At 41.4% G+C, this 19,948-nt stretch overlaps 1 protein-coding gene across 2 annotated transcripts in view; it reads left to right on the top strand.

Moving 5' to 3' along the window:
- APLF (aprataxin and PNKP like factor) overlaps window positions 1-18,671 on the top strand; it is a 369,988-nt gene extending 351,317 nt beyond the window's left edge. Inside the window, exons 9-10 of one of the 2 annotated variants that reach the window (XM_068232307.1) lie at window positions 3,411-3,443; window positions 18,294-18,671. In XM_068232307.1, the coding sequence (XP_068088408.1) occupies window positions 3,411-3,443; window positions 18,294-18,496 (236 nt within the window). In that variant the 3' untranslated portion in view covers window positions 18,497-18,671. The remainder of the gene's footprint in view (window positions 1-3,410; window positions 3,444-18,293) is intronic. The other variant, XM_068232306.1, reaches the window with a different exon arrangement.
- Window positions 18,672-19,948: the final 1,277 nt, after the last annotated feature.

Genomic DNA, 19,948 nt, shown 5'->3' with positions numbered 1-19,948 from the left:
ATAAACACTGAGTATATACAGTTCCATGCCTACTCAATGATTGGTTAGGTTCTCTTTATTTTGTTATTTTTTTTAAGAAATAATAGACCTCTGCTTTATGTTTTAATAAATAATTATCCCTTCAGTTTTATTTTCAACTTAAAATTTCTTTAACCAATCAGATTAACAGAAGGAGCACAAAAAAGACACATTTATTGGTGTTATTTTATATGCTAGTGATTAAAAAAATGTACATGTAGTGCCTAGATAACTACCTAAATAGGGACTGTAGGTTCGTTCTTAACCTGAATGTGTCCATAAGTCGAAACACTGTGCCATCTCTGTCCCTTGTACCTCCTCTATGCCCCCCTGTGCCTCCATTGTCCCCCTCTATGTCACTTCTGTTCCCCCATGCCTTCAGTGTCCCCCTCTCCCCTTCTCCCTGTACCCTCAATATACTGCAGCAAAATGTAATTTTACCAGTTTAAAAAAAATTCTTAGCATTTTATAAAGAAAAATGTTGGACTTGTTTCCACAGAATCAAATTTCACATTTTTGGGCCATTTGTATCAGCGGGTCGTTTGTAAATCAGGTGTTCATAAGTCGGGGACTACCTGTAATAAAATTTGCCATTTACTGATGAGCCCAATTAATAAAACCTATACTAAAAAAAAATGTATTCCTATTAAAGGCAACATAAACTATTAATGAACTCACAAAATACCTTTTCTGCCCTCTCTCCTAATGCCATGTGCACATTGTAGTAATGTCTGTGCAGACACGCTTGCTCAGCAAGATTCATTTTCCACCTAAATCCTGTACAGCCAATTGCTGAAGGGGGAGGGTTGAGGAAAGGGACCGTCTGTACTGACTATAAGCTTTCACTGGAAACATTTACAGTATATTCTGGCATATAAGACTACTTTTTGACCCTTGAAAATCTTCTGAAAAGTCAGGGGTTGTCTTTTACGCCGGGTGTCATTGATGCAGGGTGATACACCCTATCCTTTTACCGACTCTCAGATCTCTCTGCTGAGGACTGTAGTGAAGCGGTGCAGGCGCACATGTGCGAGATCTGAGAGGCAGAGAAGGAGGTAAATAGTATACAAGGTTGGGCCAGAAGGGTGAAAGAGGTGTATTTTACAGGCACAGCGCAATCTATTCTTCCATATCGTTTTGATAGACAGGTAGAAAAGGAGAGTTGACCAATCCAAACAGTCAATCGCCTATATACGGTTATATACATACCACATACAGTACAGCACCAGTATCTGTTCGTACATAGCACCAATATATGATGTTTTTTTTTATTTTTATTTGGCGTGCGTTGGTGAGTATATCCCAAACTCTATATTTTGACTGGAAAAGTTGGGGGGTCGTCTTATATGCCCAGTCGTCTTATACACCGGAATATACGGGTAGTTTCAGGCAACATTAGACTGTATGCAGCTTTACTCACAATTCCTAGACATGCCTTGTCCTGGTCATCTTTCTTGAGGTTGCAATTTGTATCGTCATTCACCTTTCTCTTGAATAAATGGAACTGCCACTCACAGGAAATAACCAAACCATTCATCATTGAAAAAAAGAGCCAAACCATGCATGTCTATGCAACTGGCACTTGTAAAAGTAGCAACTGTGTTCAAAGTGACAAATAGTGTTTGAAACAGACATCTTTCCCTTGAGTGGAAAAAGTTTGCTTTCCTTTTCAGCTGCTAAAAAGTTTGGAGTCTACTTTGTCATACTTTTCTGTTTCATACAGTAATGCACTAAATATTTCAATAGAAAACAATTCTGCAATGACGCAGGCCATCTTAACACACAGATTATTTTACTTTGGAGCCATCCTGTTGTAATAATGTGGGTTAGCCACCCATTAAACCTATGTCTAGTTGGTTGTACAGTATATATGCACAATCAAATGATGCAATGCTCTTCTTAAAGAGACCTTATAAACTGTACGCATGACCTGCATTTTTTGATGCAGTGATTAACTGTGTTCACAGATAATGGATTTCAGAAGTGTTCTTGAGCCAATGCAGTCATTTCAAATTTAGAGATGTGTCCGGTTTTAATGCAGCCACCTAAGTGCCCAAAGATCACGGCCATCCAATATTGGCTTTTGGCCATGACCTTGCATACATTTCTTTGGATTTTCGTAACAATAACAATATTATAAACTGTGGATGATGAAATTACCAAATTTGCGGTTTCACAGAGGAACTTTATTCTTAAATTTTTGTACCATTTGCTTGCACAAGATTTCTCAGAGTGGGTTACTCATGCCCATTGCCCATTTTTCCTTCTGAAAGACTGAGAGACCCCACCTATCTGGGATGCTTTTTTATATCCAGTTGTGCCACAGACATGTTGCCAATTAGACTGATTAGGTGAGATGTTCAGCTAGATTTTTCTTTTTGGCCCTTCTCCCCACTTTTTAAAATGTGTTGCTGGCATCAAAACCATAATCCGCTTGTTTTTCACAAAACAACAGAAATTCTCAGATTTATTTTTTGCTATGTTGTCTTTGTACTGTTTTCAATATAATGTATGTTTTATGTGATTTGCAACTCATCACATTCTCTTTCTGTCTCTATTTTCACATTGTCCTACATTTTTTGGGAGACAATGGCCTCAATTCACTAAGGTCATGCTGGAAATAATAAGGCAAGAGAAAACTTACCTCCACACAGTGAGAGGGTTATCTTATCTCTCCTTAAGTTACCTCCTCTGTAGTTAATTTACCTCCTCTGTAGTTAATTTACCTCCTCTGTAGTTAATTTACCTCCTCTGTAGTTTTTTTCACACGCAGTTAATTAACAGCCTGTCTTTAACTCTGGAGTTTAAGGATTGGAGAGTTATCTTAAAGACAGAAGAGTTAACTTTAGGTTTGCCTGAGGTAAAGGCCTCAATTCACTAAGATCATGCTGGAGATAATAAGGCAAGAGAAAACTTGCCTCCACATAGTAAGAGAGTTATCTTATCTCTTCATTCCTTAAGTTACCTCTTCTGTAGATAATTTACCTCCTCTGTAGTTAATTTATCTCCTCTGTAGTTATTTTCACACGCAGTTAATAAACAGCCTGTCTTTAACTGTGGAGTTATTTTAAGGATTGAAGAGTTAACTTGAAGACAGAAGAGTTAACTTTAGGTTTGCCTGAGGTAAAATGTTTACTGAATACAACATGCCTCATCACCATGGTGATAACTATAGAAACGTTATTAAAGGCAGGAGATAAGCTTAGTGAATTGAGGACAAAATGTTTCCTGAATACTACATGCCTTATCACCATGGTAACAACTCTAGAACCGTTATTAAAGACAGGAGATAAGCTTAGTGAATTGAGGCCAATGCTATGTCTATTCCTGTACAAGATGTGAGTAAGCTGATTTCATCTGCTATATTTGCTTTTTGTTTTTGACTTTTCCAGGCAGACGGCTAAGAAAAAGAAATAAAAAGAAAGGTAAGCTTCGCGTCTGTATTCAGTGATAAATCTAATGGCTTGCTGCATTCATGCTACTTAATATGCAAAAGCACTTCTATACATTCCAGTGGCCCAACTGGTTAGACTTCTCGTATAACCTATTAATTTTACCTGTGGTTTCTAAAGCTGGAAGGGCTGATAATATGTTAACTAGGTGATCTTAAAACCAGATAACCAAAGTAATTAATGATCAGTGCTTGCCCCAGGTTTATTGTCCGTCAGCAACAGCCATTCTATCTATATGTGTACCTATCTCCGTCAATATTAATTGTTCATTATTATCCAATTTAATTCACACTGCCAGGCACATGAAAGCATGTCTAACAAAATACAATCAGGACCCTCTTCCCAGTATAACATGATATTATATGCTGAAGAGCCTCTCCAACACTGGGCATGTCTTGTTGGTCCAGAACTACCTTCAACAGCTGTTAAATCATTAAAGGAATATTATTAAAGTATCTCAATTTCTGGAAGCAGCATTAATCAATATGGCAATATGAGTCAGAACGAACACAGCATATGTTTCTGCTGTGCAGTGTGTCTTTTTTTAGTATACCTTGCAGACTGCGTCCCCTGAACAAACTGACGGCGACGGGTTTTTGGGGCAGACCATTATGCTAGAGGTGATGCCTCTTGCCGAGTGCAGCTGTGGATTATACTGTTTTATGCTCCCCAACTTCAGTGCAAGTTATGCAGCATGTTATTATGTGTAGGGAGAGACAACAGCTCTCCCTCCCTCTCACTCCAAGTCTGCCCGGCCAATAACATCATGCTTACTTGTCCCCTTCTGTTTGCGTGTGAAGAGAATCGTCAGAAGTTTCCCTTCACACTAGTGAAGCCCGGTTCATGAGGGATTGGCTCATTTGAGCCGGTTCTTTCCTGTGAGTCGAGTGATCCGACTCATTACACTGAACCGAATCAGTTCAGTGGATGAGAAAGACACTGAACCGAATCAGTCAAGTGGATGAGAAAGGAATCCTTACTCATCCACTGAACTGATTCGGTTCAGTGTGATGAGTCGGATCACTCGACTCACAGGAAAGAACCGGCTCAAATGAGCCAATCCCTCATGAACCGGGCTTCACTAGTGTGAAGGGAAACTTCTGACGATTCTCTTCACACGCAAACAGAAGGGGACAAGTAAGCATGATGTTATTGGCCGGGCAGACTTGGAGTGAGAGGGAGGCAGAGCTGTTGCCTCTCCCTCCTCATAGTAACATGCTGCATAACTTGCACTGAAGTTTGGGAGCATAAAACAGTCTAATCCACAGCTGCACTCTGCAAGAGGCATCACCTCTAGCATAATGGTCTGCCCCAAAAACCCGTCGCCGTCAGTTTGTTCAGGGGACGCTGTCTGCAAGGTATACTAAAAAAAGACACACTGCACAGCAGAAACATATGCTGTGTTCGTTCTGACTCATATTGCCATATTGATTAATGCTGCTTCCAGAAATTTAGATACTTTAATAGTATTCCTTTAAGTGGTATTAAAAACTAGGTAAGGACCACACACCATGAATCCAGAATAAACAGATGGCTTACATGTCAAACATGGGCATTACAGAAAAAATACCTCATCAAGGATCAAACATCAAGTTAGTGAAGAAAATCTGTGCACACATAAATGCTATATATATATATAATCAGCACTTCTTAGCAATGTTGTGCTAAGCAAAGCTATACAGTCAAGGTGGTACTGGGTAGTACAGATGTAAATAACAAACAGTATGTCGTGGAAAAAAACAGAGTACAAATGCACACACAAGCAGTAAACAGATGGAAAAGCTATTTTAGGCATTTTTTTGCTGGACTGGTTTTTTAATCTATCTTAATACATACAGCAACTATTCAGATGTTTCTGTAAGGTGTGCTGTGTGTAGTGGTGACTTTTTTTTTTATTGTGCATTATAGGTGTATCTGTTATCTGAAACTTTCAATTGAGCCCAGGGCCTTACCAGCTATCAGCTGAAACTGCTAATATTACAGAGACAGTGCAACTAGAAAAGGTTGCAGTAATCCAGACCACATTAGAACAGGTATAGGAACTTATAGGCTAGAAGAAATAAGGCTGAAAATGTTGTTACAGAATATCTTTAAGAGGCACTGTAGTTACAAATATTAGAATGTAGTGTATTATTCAGGATACCCAATTATGGTAATTTTAGCATCAGAAACACTTCCTATAGCTACATTTTTGTATATTGGTATGTAGCCCTGCCTTCTTGATGACGTTTAGCCTAGGCTGTTAAGGTATGTGGAACTCTCCTCCCAGAGCATTGTGGGAGACCAGATATATTTTGTACTTGCTTCAGAACAAGCATTCCGAAGAGATCACCTCACAGGACTGAAGATGTCGCCAACAGTGATAAATATCAGGGCGTGGAAAGATCTTACAATGACTAAATACTTTATAAATTAATATGTTCCCTCTTTATAAATCAACAATAAATAATGTTGTAAAAAAATAATTGTATTCATGACATATTTTTCACTACAGTTCTCTGTAAGTACATATATTATGACCTAATTTCTGTTGCTATATCCTATGCCCAATAGAGTGATGTATTTAAAGGGAACCCGAGGTGAGAGGGATATGGAGGCTGCCATATTTATTTCCTTTTAAACAAAACCAGTTGCCCGGCAGTCCTGATTCTGTGTCTCTAATTCTTTTAGCCATGCAGTAGATCAGATACTCTGACTCAGCTGACTCAGGTTTCACTGGATTAGCCGTATGCTTGTTCCAGGGTTTTGATTCAGACACTACTTATTTCAGAAGAGGAACAGGAATGCCAGGTAATTGGTATTGTTTACAAGGAAATAAATATGGCAGTCTACATATCCCTCTCACCTCAGGTTCCCTTTAACGCGTGCATGTGTACGTATGTTGCTTTTTTTGCATGATATACATGATGTAGGAACACCTTGTCTATGTAGCTTTGCTCAGCATATCTATGTTATTTATTATATATGCATATTTTGTACATATTTCTATGCATTTTTAATATAATTATAGCATCTATCACGCCTTGTGTGCATTTGTTTTGTTATCATTGGTGTGCACAGATATTTTTTTTCCCATTAACATATCATTAGTAAGAGTGGTCATGGAAGCTCAGCAAGGAAACTGAGCACAACTAAATCACATACTGTACAGATAAATCTCTGTCATGACACAGTGTGGGGGAGAAATGGCAAGAGAATGGTCCTGTGCGCCTGGTAACAGCAAACCTCCGTTGATGTAACTTGGTGCTTTGAACAGTAGACTGCTCATTCTGTGTTATAACAAAGTCAGACAAGTGAATTAAAAACAACAAGTTAGCAAATTAACAAATTGGAGCCCAAGTTCAAGTACACTTTAATAATTGCATTTCACAGAAGCAGTCAAGTGAAAAATAAGGGAATCTTTCTGTACCGTTCTGGATAGTTCAGCTACATTAATTCTATTAGAACCAATACATCTATGATCGAGCATAGAGCTAGTGAATAAGAACTGTGATAGCTTATATTAGCAGTCATGTAAAAAAAAAAAAAAAGAAGTCGTCGTCTGGCAGTGGAGAAAATTTACGAAATAGAAATGATACACTTCTGTGCACTCCTACAAATAAACCCAATAGTCTAATGCAACACTATCCAACTTTATGAGCAGGGGCGTGGCAAGCACTGGGATTTTCTGTCTGGAGGGGAGGAGCCAAGTGCAAACTAGAGGTGGGCCTGCCAGAGGAGAGGAACAGCCTGCAGTAGCTGAGGAGTTCAGATAAACACTTTCAGGCTAGGTTTCCTCTACACCAGATGCATTATGGTGCATTCACAGCGTGTCCTATACTGGGCCCCGTCACATGTATGTCGACACATTCCCACTACTTTACCATTGTGCATCCTCCACGGCTTAGCTCCACTGCATTGGAGATGCAACGGTATATAGATCTGGGCCCGGCAGGAGCATATTCGTTACATAGTTTGGTTGAAAAAAAAGATATTCGTCCATGGAGTCCAACCAGAATAAATGAGTCTCGTGAAGTGCAAATAAGTGAACTCCACCTTATCCTGTCCACATTTCTGGGTTCTGAAGTGTGGTGACAGCCAAATTTCAGTAACACTACTTAGACTGTAACAGTATTGTATTCTTTCACGAACCGCACGTGCACATGATGACAGGCACACGAGTGAGATGGGGGTACAGAGGGGCTGCTCATACGCAGTTGAGCAGGACTCCTCGCAAAGTTACCGGGCTAATGGAGCCACCAGCGGTAGAATGTAAGGAGCCCAGAGGACGCAGAGGAACCTCATGGACTACGAGGGAATGGAGGAAGCCCCAGATGAGTTAAATTTGCCATTTCTGCTCAGGGTCCCTTTAAGGGAGAAAAAAAACTGTGGTTGGGAAGTGGTAAACGTCAAATTGTAATAGCAGCAAAGTTGATAAGTGAATATAAGCAGTTCTGAGAAGTCACATGACAGACAATATCTTTTGCAAGGGTCAGATAGGCTTCCCAAACGTCTGCTACTGCTTGCTCCCTTTGGTTGCACTTGGTGAGCGGGTCAATCAGATGAGATCCTTAGGCCCCATTTCCAATGCACAAGTTCCTTTTCAGTTCTCAGACTGCATGCGCTTGTTGATTACAATAGCATTGTCTTTCACACAGAAATCCCGAACTGAATATTGTAGACAACCCTGTGTAGGAATCCATGAAATGCTGCCACTCAGTTTACAGTATTTTCCTCAAAATGGCAGTTTTCTTATGTCTCTCTTCTGCAAACTATTAAGAGAGGACATGTCTCTTTTGATTACATCAGATAACTGGCTGTTTTCACAGCTGTCTGATTTTCATAGTGCTGAAATCAGAAGCAAGATGACAATTTCCGTTAGGAAAATGGGATGATTCCTGGTGGTTGAGACACCAACCACCAAGGCTCTGCCACGAGAGAGACCAAGACCCCGATGGTGCAGTATCGTTAGGTAAAATTGGTATGAGTAAGATATGCTCGCAAGGGTGGGTTGCACTCCTGCAACCACCGGCAGCTTATGGGAAATTAACCGTTCCCGTTCGGTATCCCAGATCCGCTTGGCAGGTTCTGGTCGGTCGCTCTCCTTAGGTATTTGGACACGTGGTGTACCATACACTACCCCGAAGGGTTGGACTACAACTAAGAACTCTTGTTGGAGGCGCTCAGAATATAATTATCGTAAATCATGAAGTATAGGAGTAATTCAATCTTACCTCCATAAACGGACACAAAAAAGATAACTCGTTTCACGGGTACTGGCCCACTTCCTCAGGTCAATAACAAAGTGCCTAAGTCTGTAGCAGTCACAGCTGTGGGCGCCCACAGCTGTGACTGCTGCAGACTTAGGCACTTTGTTATTGACCTGAGTAAGTGGGTCAGTACCTGTGAAATGCGTTGTCTTTTTTGTGCATCATTAAAAACGTTTACTTATATGGTTTGTCCGTTTATGGAGGTAAGACCGGATTATTCCTATACTTTATGATTTAAGATAATTATATTCTGGGCGCCTCCAACAAGTTTTCTAGGTTGTAATTCCCATTAGGCACATACATAAATTATAGGCATGACAATGTACCAGTACATGTTACCTGTCCTGCACCTGTAGTATAGAAATGGAATTCACTTTGCCAGCATGGGTGGTACTAACCACTTTTGCTCAAGAAAATTGAATTTTGCTGATAAGCTGCCCCTACTAGCAGATCCAGGCCGAGGGAGTGGCTCCATAGGCACCAGCCTCCAGGCCGAAGGAGTGGCTCCATAGGCACCAGTCTCTAGGCCAAGGGAGTGGCTCCAGAGGCACCAGCCTCTGAGTGCATAGCTGTGAGGGAACTCAGAGGTGCCCCCACGAGTGCCAATCCTCCCCTAGCCGTGGTAAATGCAGAGTTTCGAGTGGACTTTACCTCTCCAGGTTCCCTTGCAGGCTCAGCTTCTTCTCCCCAGCGTTGATCCGAGACAGTCTCCATAGCTGCAGCCGGCGTCTCTCATTATAGGACTCATCTACATCAATATGAGCTGGAGAGTCCCATGAAGAGAGATGGTGGCTGCAACCATGAACGTTGCTAGGTGGCACTGAGTAGAAGAAGCTTAAGATGCAGGGAGGCTGAAATGGTGAGTGCAATCTGTTTTCTTACTCTGGATACCTATACCTCGTGGGGTTTTTTTTTCTGGCTTCCTATACTGTGGAAGGGGGGGGGGGGGGACTGGCAGTCATGTGTAGTACAACTCATAGAGTATCATTTGATTTCTTTGGTCAGCTGATAGATTTGCAGAGACTTACATATGTATCACCTGGCCAAACCGAACACATGGTTCTCCATGGAAGTAGTAATGAGGGCAGCAGAGTGCCATCCACAATACCGGACCTTACAAATCTACCATGCTGCTCCTTTGGTAATGAACACTGCAGTCCTTTGTTGCTGGTAAGCAGGGGGCACACTTATACGGCCAACTACGAAGTCACACTCTGTTTTCTAATTTAAAATTCACAGTTTAGGTCTGATTTAATGGTCCTTTTATGATGGAGTTGAACAGGTAATTTTCTTGGCTTGCGCTTTGTAATCTTCCTATAAGCTTTTACTATTAGCAAACATTAATAAAGATTCTTTTACTAAGCTAATTTATATCTTACGCCATTTAAAGATATTTCTTACGTTATTATTATTATTTTTTAACTTATTCTTATAATTTTTTGGGGTGATTCCATCGCCCGTACCAAAATAGTATAATGGCGGTATTTGGAACCTCTGTCATTTTTTTAATGATTTGCCATCCAGATACACTTGAATGCGAATGTGCGTCATAGAAAAGAAAACAGAGCTCAGCTTGGGGTGATGCCTATCTTTGTTTGACGTGGAAACGATCTGTCGTAATTATACCCCGTCGTTGTTTATGTACAATTAACGCTTCATTCCCCGTCATCCTCTCATCAGGAAATGGCGCTGTTCGTTAGCTCTGCTTTGGAATATCTTGAAAATAAATAGCGTAGGAATGTGCATATCCTGTTTGTTCATCAATGTTATCAGCTGCAGTCCTTCATGAATGAAATTTACAAGGGATTATAGTTTATGTGATGTAATCATGGCTCGTGTGGCACACTGAGAGTAGGCGTTTAATAAATGTCAAGCATGATATAGCCGTGGGTGAGGTCTTTCAGTGTTTGCTCTACTAACCATTTAATGTTGAATTGTCTTTACATCTTATTAGTTAAAAGTCAACTCTAGATACAGATCTAAATTTATGATGTGATAACTTAAAGAGGAACCGTAACCAAGGATTGAACATTAGCCCAATTGGAAGCTGATACCCGCTTTCCCATGAGAAATCTTTACCTTTTCTCAAATAGATCATGGGGGGGGGGGGGGGGGGGGGGGGGTCTGTATGGCTGATATTGTGGTAAAACCCCACCCACAGTGTGATGTCAGGACCTAGTTCCTGACCGTTGCCTGTCTGTGAGCCTTGTTGCATTGTGGGAAATAACAGCTTTTTTCTACTGTCAAGCGACCAGTATCTCCATCATGCATATGTGTATCTATATATAAAAAAAAACTTTTAACCTATTGCATTGTTAGGGGTTGTGGTTATAGACAATAACAGTTGGTGCTGTTTGTTTTTTCTTCATGTCTGCTATTAGTAAAGATTATGACGTGCAGGCTGGTTGTGGATCAAACAATATGACCATATTACATGGCGAATATCGTTTTCTTCTAATTTTTGACTCGTCACTTTGCAATGTATTAACTTATTTTTGTTCCCCTTTTCACTAAAGTTCCTCTTTAAGCTACATATATACCTTGGCGTGCCTATTAACAGTACAGTCTCCACAACAATAAACTTTATGATCATTCGGATCGGGTATCATTTATTTTGACGATTGCCAATAAATGATCGTTCTGTGGATCCAAAGTTTGGATCAATTCTATTAGTCTGATCAAATTGCTTATCATTTTCCCTCCATTGCTGGATTCGAACGATTGCTTCCGATCAATTGCAGCAATTTGATCAGATGGACAGTCACCCTGGAGATTGTACCATTAATGCGCACCTTTACATTTTTCAGTTTCATTAGTGGTACCATAGCCACAGCCAAGCACAACCTTTCGGCACGCAGGCCTTTGTCAAGTGCTGACTAGCCTATCAAATGACATTATTATATCTCATACAAATTAACAAACACCCCCCCCCCCCCGCCCCCCCACAGGAGGGGATGGGGTAGGCACAGTTTTTAAGAGGACCTGTAACTTTAAAAACATACTTCAGGAGGGCTAAGCCTCTGGATCCTATTGAGGCTTCCTCCGTCCTCCTTCGTCCCTTGGTGGCAGCGCTGGGCCCCCTAAAGGCACAGTAGTGCCTGCAATATTTACCTGCTCCAGCGCAGGCACAGTAGCGGCTCTGCGCTCAGGGCCAGACGGAAATAGGCAATCCTGATTGGGTCCGCTCTACTGCGCAGGCGAAATGCCGCTACTGTGCCTGCACTGGAGCCAGGGAAGGCAAATATTTACATGGCCACCGTTCGGGGACCCCCAGCACTGCCACCTGGGGACGGAGGAACTAACTACCCCCAGGTCTAGGAGGACAAGAAAGGAGAGAAATGCTAAATATGGGAACTAGTCTTCATTAGGGGTAAGAGTATTTAACTTATCTATCCACCGCCTTTACCTTATCAGGACAGCAGTTTCACAGTCCATGCCTTCATCCACTGATGCTTTCTCCAGTTTTGGCAGCTCAAACATGTTCACTCTTAGGGTTTGATTCACTAACCTTAACACACTTGAACAGCACGAGTTATATCCCCTTGCGTGCTAATAAACATCGCTATACACGTGTAGCGTACGTGTGCTAGTGACAGCATAGCATGCTTAACTAAGCAACTGTCAATACTTACAATAGCCGTGCAGTAGTGATGTATTGCTACTGTGATACTTTACTAGCATGGCCGCTACTATGTCATAATAGCGGCCATGCTAGTGAAGTATCTTGGTAGCGATACATCACTACCATGCGACTAATATAAGCATCGGCCGTTGCTTAGTTACTCATGCTAAGATGCCACTAGTGCGCGTAACGTGCACAGCGATGTCATTAAGTCGCTATAATTTATTAGCCCGCGCAAGGGGATTTAACTCACGCTGGTCAAAGACGTTAAGGTTTGTGAATCCACCCCTTAATGTCTGCTTTCACCAGGATATCCTTCAAACATTTACTTTTTTTGTAGGGGGTAAGGATAAAAGATTTTTGAAAGGAAGGGATCTGCTTCCAAATTGCCCATGCATTGGGAATGCTTTCTTAACCAATTTAGCATGATTATTGTTTGTGAAAATCAGTTGCACCTCCCTGGTTTGATCCTCTCATGTGCTGGGAATACACGGGTCGACTGCCGGATCGACTCCCGCCGCGTCCCCACGGATCGATTACCGCTCGTCTCCGTCGGTGCTTCTTAACAGCTGCTCGATTCCCTGCCATTGTCCACCAGCAGGGATCGAGCGTGCGGGGGTCGAGCAGCGTGATCGGACCAGCTGAATATTATCAGTTGGCCCCGGATCAGCTGTTGGATACACGGTACAGAAACGTACCATGTATCCCCAGCATAACTACTCACTCCCTTAAATCTTTTCTGTCTAGTGAAGCAACCATCGCTGCTGTAGCTATCACATCCCTTTTCTCTTAGCCTTTTGACACAAAATCTTTAATCAATCGATCTGCCTGGCACCAATAAGTCTCATCATCAGAGTTAATTCTCCTTGCTCTTATGAACTGACTTTTTGGTAACCCGCAGATCAATGGTCTGGGGAGGCAACTGCTTGCCAACAATGCATTATTTCTGTTCTTTCCCAAAACAAATCTGTTTGCAGTACCCCCTCTTTCAACCAAATGTCATTGTCTTAAAAGTAGAGTTTTCAGTGTAAATTTAATTGTTTCATGGCAAAGGTTGCGTCCAGTAAAAACATATTCAAAGCTTCCTCCGGCCCTGTCCACCAACACATTAGATCATCTTTATAATGGTAATAGCTTTTCCTGAATTGTTTAAAAATATCATTACTCAAAATATACCTGGACTCAAACCCCCACCATGAAGATGTTAACCAATGCTGGAGCATAGGGACCTCCATTGTGATATCTCTAATCTGTACATAGAAATCCTTCTGTACAATTAAATAGTTTGATTTTAAACACAATTCAAGTAGTTGGCATTTAAAGGCAACATCAAATTATTCCAGAGAATGAAGTGCTTCTTCAATCCAATTCTTCTCGATATGGTATGTTGGTGTATAAACTCACCACATCAAGACTCACTAGATACCTAACGTCCAAGATGTCCACATCATCTAGATGATTAAAAAAAAATGCATGGTATCCTATAGGCATAAAAAGTTTGAGTTAACCATTGGTTGCAATACACTGTTTATCTAGATTCTTAATGGTTCCATCAGGGAGTTCACTGCCTAGACAATGGGTCTCCCTGGAGGATGAGCAGCACCTTTATGCATGTTTGGTAGAGTGTATAAAATTGGGACTCGATAGTTATCTTTGATCAAAGCTGCATGTAATGATTTCGAGATAATCCCATCATAAATTGCAGTCACAAAACCATAAATCTCATCCTTTATCCTCAGTAAAGGATTACCTGGTAGTGGTTTATACTGTATGTCTCAGTGCCTCATACTTATTATTTTCTTGTAACACCAAGGAACCCCCCTTATCAGCCCTTTAGGGATCGCTCCTTTTTTAACCTCTCTAGTGCGTTTCTTTCTCTCTGGGAGATTATGTTGGTGAAGATACTCATCATTATCCAACTTCTTTGTCAAAACAAACATAATCATGTTCTTCGTGACCTCTAATATAGCATCCTGGATCGAGGATCAGACCACTTTCTGTCTCTAAGCTTAGCTAGAATATCCTCACAGAAAGCAACAGGGGAGACCTGGCACCACCACCGCCACAAGCATCGCAGAGGATGACGAGAGGAGCAAAACAGGCCATGAGAAAAGGCAACTGATTTCCACAAATAATAATCATGCTAAACTGGTGAAGAAAATAATTCTCGATGCATGGTGATTGTGAAAGCAGATATCCTCCTGTCAAAAAACATTCACACCATGCCCCGCCCCCCGGCTGGGTAACAAAAAAGGCAAAAGTTTGAATGATATCCGGGTATCCTGGTGAAAGTAGACGTCAAGAGTGAACAAGGCAAAAGTACATTAATTTCTGCGAAAATGGGCACATTTTTATGTCTAAGCTGCCAAAACTGATCAAGCATTCTTAGAGGTGACATGTGGTCCACCAGATGAAAGGGACAAACATTAATGGGAATTTTTTATGTGTCATGATTAATGTTGTGCATTTTTTTAAAAGTCCCTATGGGATGGTCAGACCTCTAGGGATCTTTGAACAGGAAACAGGAAATTCGGGCGCCTGAGGCTAGTGGACAAATCGGGCGCCGCCATTCACTCCTATAATAAATATCGTTTAATGGGCGCCCGATAGGAAAAAAGGGCGCCGGAGAAAACTAACGTTTTAAAAGCAGCGCCCGGAGACTTAATGTTTTATTACTGTTTCTCATGATTACACATTATTTAATGATTTATACATTTTTAAATATTATTTTTAAACGAAAAACAGTACAATATTTTTTTCCAAACATAATTTTTAAACGAAAAACAGTCCTTTTTTTTTTTTTTTTACATTATTTTTAAACGAAACAACCAACAGGGGGGTCTTAGGTTTAGGCACCAACAGGGGGGTCTTAGGTTTAGGCACCAACAGGGGGTTTTAGGTTTAGGCACCAACAGGGGGGTCTTAGGTTTAGGCACCAACAGGGGGGTCTTAGGTTTAGGCACCAACAGGGGGGTCTTAGGTTTAGGCACTAACAGGGGGGTCTTAGGTTTAGGCACCAACAGGGGGGTCTTAGGTTTAGGCACTAACAGGGGGGTCTAGGGGTTAGGGGTAGGTACAGGGAGGGTTACTTAGTAATTCTTTTTTTAAACATTATTATACGTTTCACAATTTAAACGAAAGATTAACGTTTTTACAATTGCCGATTTAATGCACATTATTTAATGATTTATAACTTTAAAAAACATTAATTTTAAACGAAATACAGTACAATACAATTTTAAACGTTATCCCTGCTTATCGTTAAAAACCCGGCGCCCTTTTTTCCCAGCGCCCCTTTTTAACGTACGCAAGACCTCGGTTTCTTTAGGACCTTTTCACACAGAGTCCATTGTTGTGTCACAACGGACAATATCATCACAGTGTGATGCATTGATATTCTTATGGTGCTTTCACATCGAGTGCGGTACAGCGGGTTCCAATGCAGTAACACACAGCATGCTGTCTGTTTATCGGGTAAGGTGTGTGTTTACAGTGGCAGTGAGGCATACTTTCTTGGTCTGCATTACCAGGCAATGGACTTTTTGACTATGTTGCATTGTGATCTTATCACAACGTAGTGGACCCTTTGTGAAAGGGCTCTTTAGTCTACTAGAATCTGCTAAAATTGGTGCTGCCTATGTCTCCCTGTATCCATCATAGCACCCTCTTCTCGCTGAATAAGATAAGTACTGCCCTTTCACATATGAAGTGAAAAAGAGGATTGCAGCCCAAACTGCCATTATGTGCAGAGGGAGAGGAGTAATCACAGAGCAGGGCTGCAGCCTTTCTCCTTGCAAGACCAGCTTATTCCTATGGAGACAGTTGTTCCTCTGAAATGTATTTTCTCTTTTTGGTTGTTTGGTATAGAAATCCATGAGTAGAGCTGCTTAATATTCATAAACATTTCCATGGGGGAAGATATTTCACCACTGAGGAAAACCATTGCAATTAATTCAATGTAGCTTCTTGTTTGGCCACCGAGTTGTTTTTTTTTTTTTTTTTTTAAAGCAAACGTGAGGTTTGCAAATGGAGAATTTAGATACTTGGCTCTGGAGAGAGAAGCCTCTGTATCCTCCAGAGACTTCCCCATCCTCCAGAGACTTCCCCATCCTCCTCTGCTTAGCCTTCTCCGGCTTGCTGCTGCACTGTGCCTGCACAGCAGCACAGACCCACTTGGGCTTCAGCGGAAAAAGGCAAGACCCTATCGGTGCAAGCTGTCTACAAAGGGTTGTCAATGGTTTTGTGGAGAAGACATCGCTGGAACGGCCAGTGGAGGAGGACATGGGAAGCCTCTGGATTATCTTGAGGCTTCACTCTATTCAGGTGAGTACTCATTTGTGGCGCTTTTTTTATGCTACATGTATCCTTTAAGGTAAGAGGAAAAATTATCTCCTGGGAGAAATCTCAGGAAAAAAAGTTAAATGAATAGGGGTCATAATCTCATTGACCATGAAGAGGTCAGAGTTTTTTTCTCACCCTCCATTTTGTAGATTACTAGGATAGGAAGGAAGAAGTTAAAGTAGATCTGAGATAAACTTTTACTCATTGCATAATTGTGCACCTTACATATAGTTTATAGGGCATTCCTCAAGCCAAATACTTTATTAATTTTTTTATACCCTAATTCCCTATAAACTAAACAAGCCTCGCCCACAGCTCCTCCAGCGGCTAGGCATTCCGAGTCCCATGTAGAAAGTGCTCATGGGAGCTCAGCCTAGGGATAAGGTTTTTCCCTAAGGAGAAGGGGCATTACCTGCCAGAGATTTCTGAGGCAAGGGGGTGGAGAGAGGAGGAGAGGGGAGTGGAGTTTTCACAGGCTGAAGGATGGAGATGCAGAACAGCTTGTCTGTGTGTAATGATCACAAACATAACATAGCTGCCCTCATTGTATCACAGGAAGAAATAATCATATACTGTTGAAACTGTTTGCAGCTAGATTTGCTGTGTAAACTATCTAAACTTTAGATAAGATATATAGACAAGTTACTTGTTATAGTTAGTTTTTCATTTCTGATCCACTAACTACTGACATACCACCACGTCCCGTTGCAGCCACTCGTATTGTGCATATCACTAGAAGTGAGTGCTTAGAGTTGATTCACCCGGACAACGACTTAACCTCCATAGCAAGCCGCCGGAGGGTGCCGCTCAGGCCCTACTGGGCCGATTTACATAATTTTTTTTTTTGCTAGACGCAGCTAGCACTTTGCTAGCTGCGCCAGCTCCCCGATCGCCGCCGCGCGCCCGATCGCCGCTATTCGGTGCGGCGCGTGCCCCCCCCAGACCCCTGCGCTGCCTGGCCAATCAGTGCCAGGCAGCGCCAAGGGGTGGATCGGGTCTCCCAATGACATCCCGACGTCGGTGACGTCATCCCGCCCCGTCGCCATGGCGACGGGGGAAGCCCTCCAGGAAATCCCGTTCTTTGAACGGAATTTCTTGATCGCCTATCGCCGGAGGCGATCGGCGGGGCTGGGGGGATGCCGCTGAGCAGCGGCTATCATGTAGCGAGCCCTGGGCTCGCTACATGATTTAAAAAAAAAAAAAAAAAAACTGCTGCGCTGCCCCCTGGCGGTATTTTTCATACTGCCAAGGGGGTTAATTCATAGTCTCTGTATGTAGGGGACAGATGGTTGCACTGAGCAAATGTCGCCTTGACAAAGGGACCCTGTGAGATTCCGAAACACTGGCATAAGATTTTATATGAAACATTAAAGAATTTACATGGGATGTGCCAGTTGTTGCATTAGACCACCATGTCTGCCGTCAGTTGTTCAGATAAATGCTTCCTTGTCCCATGTGGCCACACACCCGTACACTGTATTGGTGCAGACACACTTGACTCAGATGTTGCCACTGCTGTGTACAGTCCTCTTTCCCCCAAGTCATTAGGCCCAAATTTGACTGGACCCTATGTCACATTTACTGACATATGTTTGTTTTTTTTGTCTTTAGGGAAGAGTGTTCTGGATAATACCAGTGATGATGATGGAGAAGCCAATGATTATGACCTGGAGGACAGCTTCATTGATGACGAGGAGGAGGAAGATTACACAGATGAGGATTCTGACTGGATGCCAGATTCCCAGGAGAAAGACAGCGAAGACATAAAAGACCTTTTACACGAAGCAAAGAAATTTGTTAAAGGAAAACACTAACTACTCATTTTTTTAGCCACTTTTTATTGTGTGTAAATGTACAAAAGAATTTATAGCAGATCTTATCATAGAGCTTTATAATATGTTCCTTTTTACTGTTAAGTTTACAGATAAATAATTTTGCTGAAGGTACAAGATTTCTGCTTTACAGTTTGATAATGAAATAGCATAATAAAAAGAATGATTAGAAAAGGTTTAATTATTTTATGTGTGTTCTATATGTGATTGCTTACAGTACTTTAAGTGAAACTTATGTGAAAATAAAGTCATGGGATTAAAGTCATGGGATAAACAATTGTATCTGCCCTCCTACGCCTAAAAATGACTTTCAGATAGCCCACAGTTTTTGTGTTTAAAAATCTAAAAAAGTAGATCTATTGTTTTGTCTCAGCTCAATGAAAGATCTGTCCCATGTCTCAGAGTGCTAAAATATATGAACTATTGACCTCTTTATTAACCTATCCCCTGCTTTCCCCTTGCTACTGCACATACACATGTCTGTCTCATCATGTCACAATTTTCTTTAAGCTGAAAACCTGCAGCACAAAGTGACCATCTTCAGCAGTTGGTATGGATTGAGAGCAGTGTGAGCAGAAAGGCTGGGCTGTGCTGTGTGCTGCTCATCTTATGGGGAAAGAGGATGCCGCACCCAGATATCACTGACAGATGAATATTAGGGGATAGACATTGATAATGGAAAATTATATTACAGATAGAAACATGAGTTCCACTTCTTGCTGTGATTGTGATGTGATACAGTAACACAGTTTGTTCCTTCAGTAGTTTTGAAGGAGGACAGACACAGCAATTCTGAAAAAAACACACAGGCAATAAAAAAAACATTATCCAATAGTGCATTATGTCAATGTACCAGAAGATTTTTGGATAAAGAGGATTACTCACTTTTTACATTGCAATAGACATGCAACCACCAATAAGGTTTGCAGAGAATTTCCTGCCGCTGCTTCTTTGTGAGGATCCTCGATAGTCGCACTCCTGATAATTAGGGAGGCCCCCAAAAGAAAATTACATAAAACAACAAAAAAAAAAAAAACTCCAACAACCTCCTAACTGAGGTGTAAAACAGTAACAGCTGAAAGATAGAGGCATAGCGACTTTGTAAACATTCAAAAGTTTATTTCACAAAAATAGGTTCAGACAACATCTTTTATGCAGGGCCGGCGCTACCATAGAGGCAAAGGAGGCAGCTGCCCCAGGGCCCCAGAGCTTGTAGGGGCCCCCAGTGGCTACAAGAGGAAATTTTTTTTTTCAAATCGGCCTTATAGTTTTTGAGAAAATCGATTTTAAAGTTTCAAAGGAAAAAAAATACACATTTAAAAACCTGCCGAATTTAATGGTTAATAGCAATTCCACCTTAAATGCTAGAAACCCTAAATTTGCAGGATATGTTAAGGAGATCATTAGGAATAAGAGGAAAAAAACTATTTTTCA

The sequence above is a fragment of the Hyperolius riggenbachi genome, chromosome 4, assembly GCF_040937935.1.
Source record: "Hyperolius riggenbachi isolate aHypRig1 chromosome 4, aHypRig1.pri, whole genome shotgun sequence".
Classification (NCBI taxonomy): Eukaryota; Metazoa; Chordata; class Amphibia; order Anura; family Hyperoliidae; genus Hyperolius; species Hyperolius riggenbachi.
This window is presented reverse-complemented; position numbering and strand designations above follow the sequence as displayed.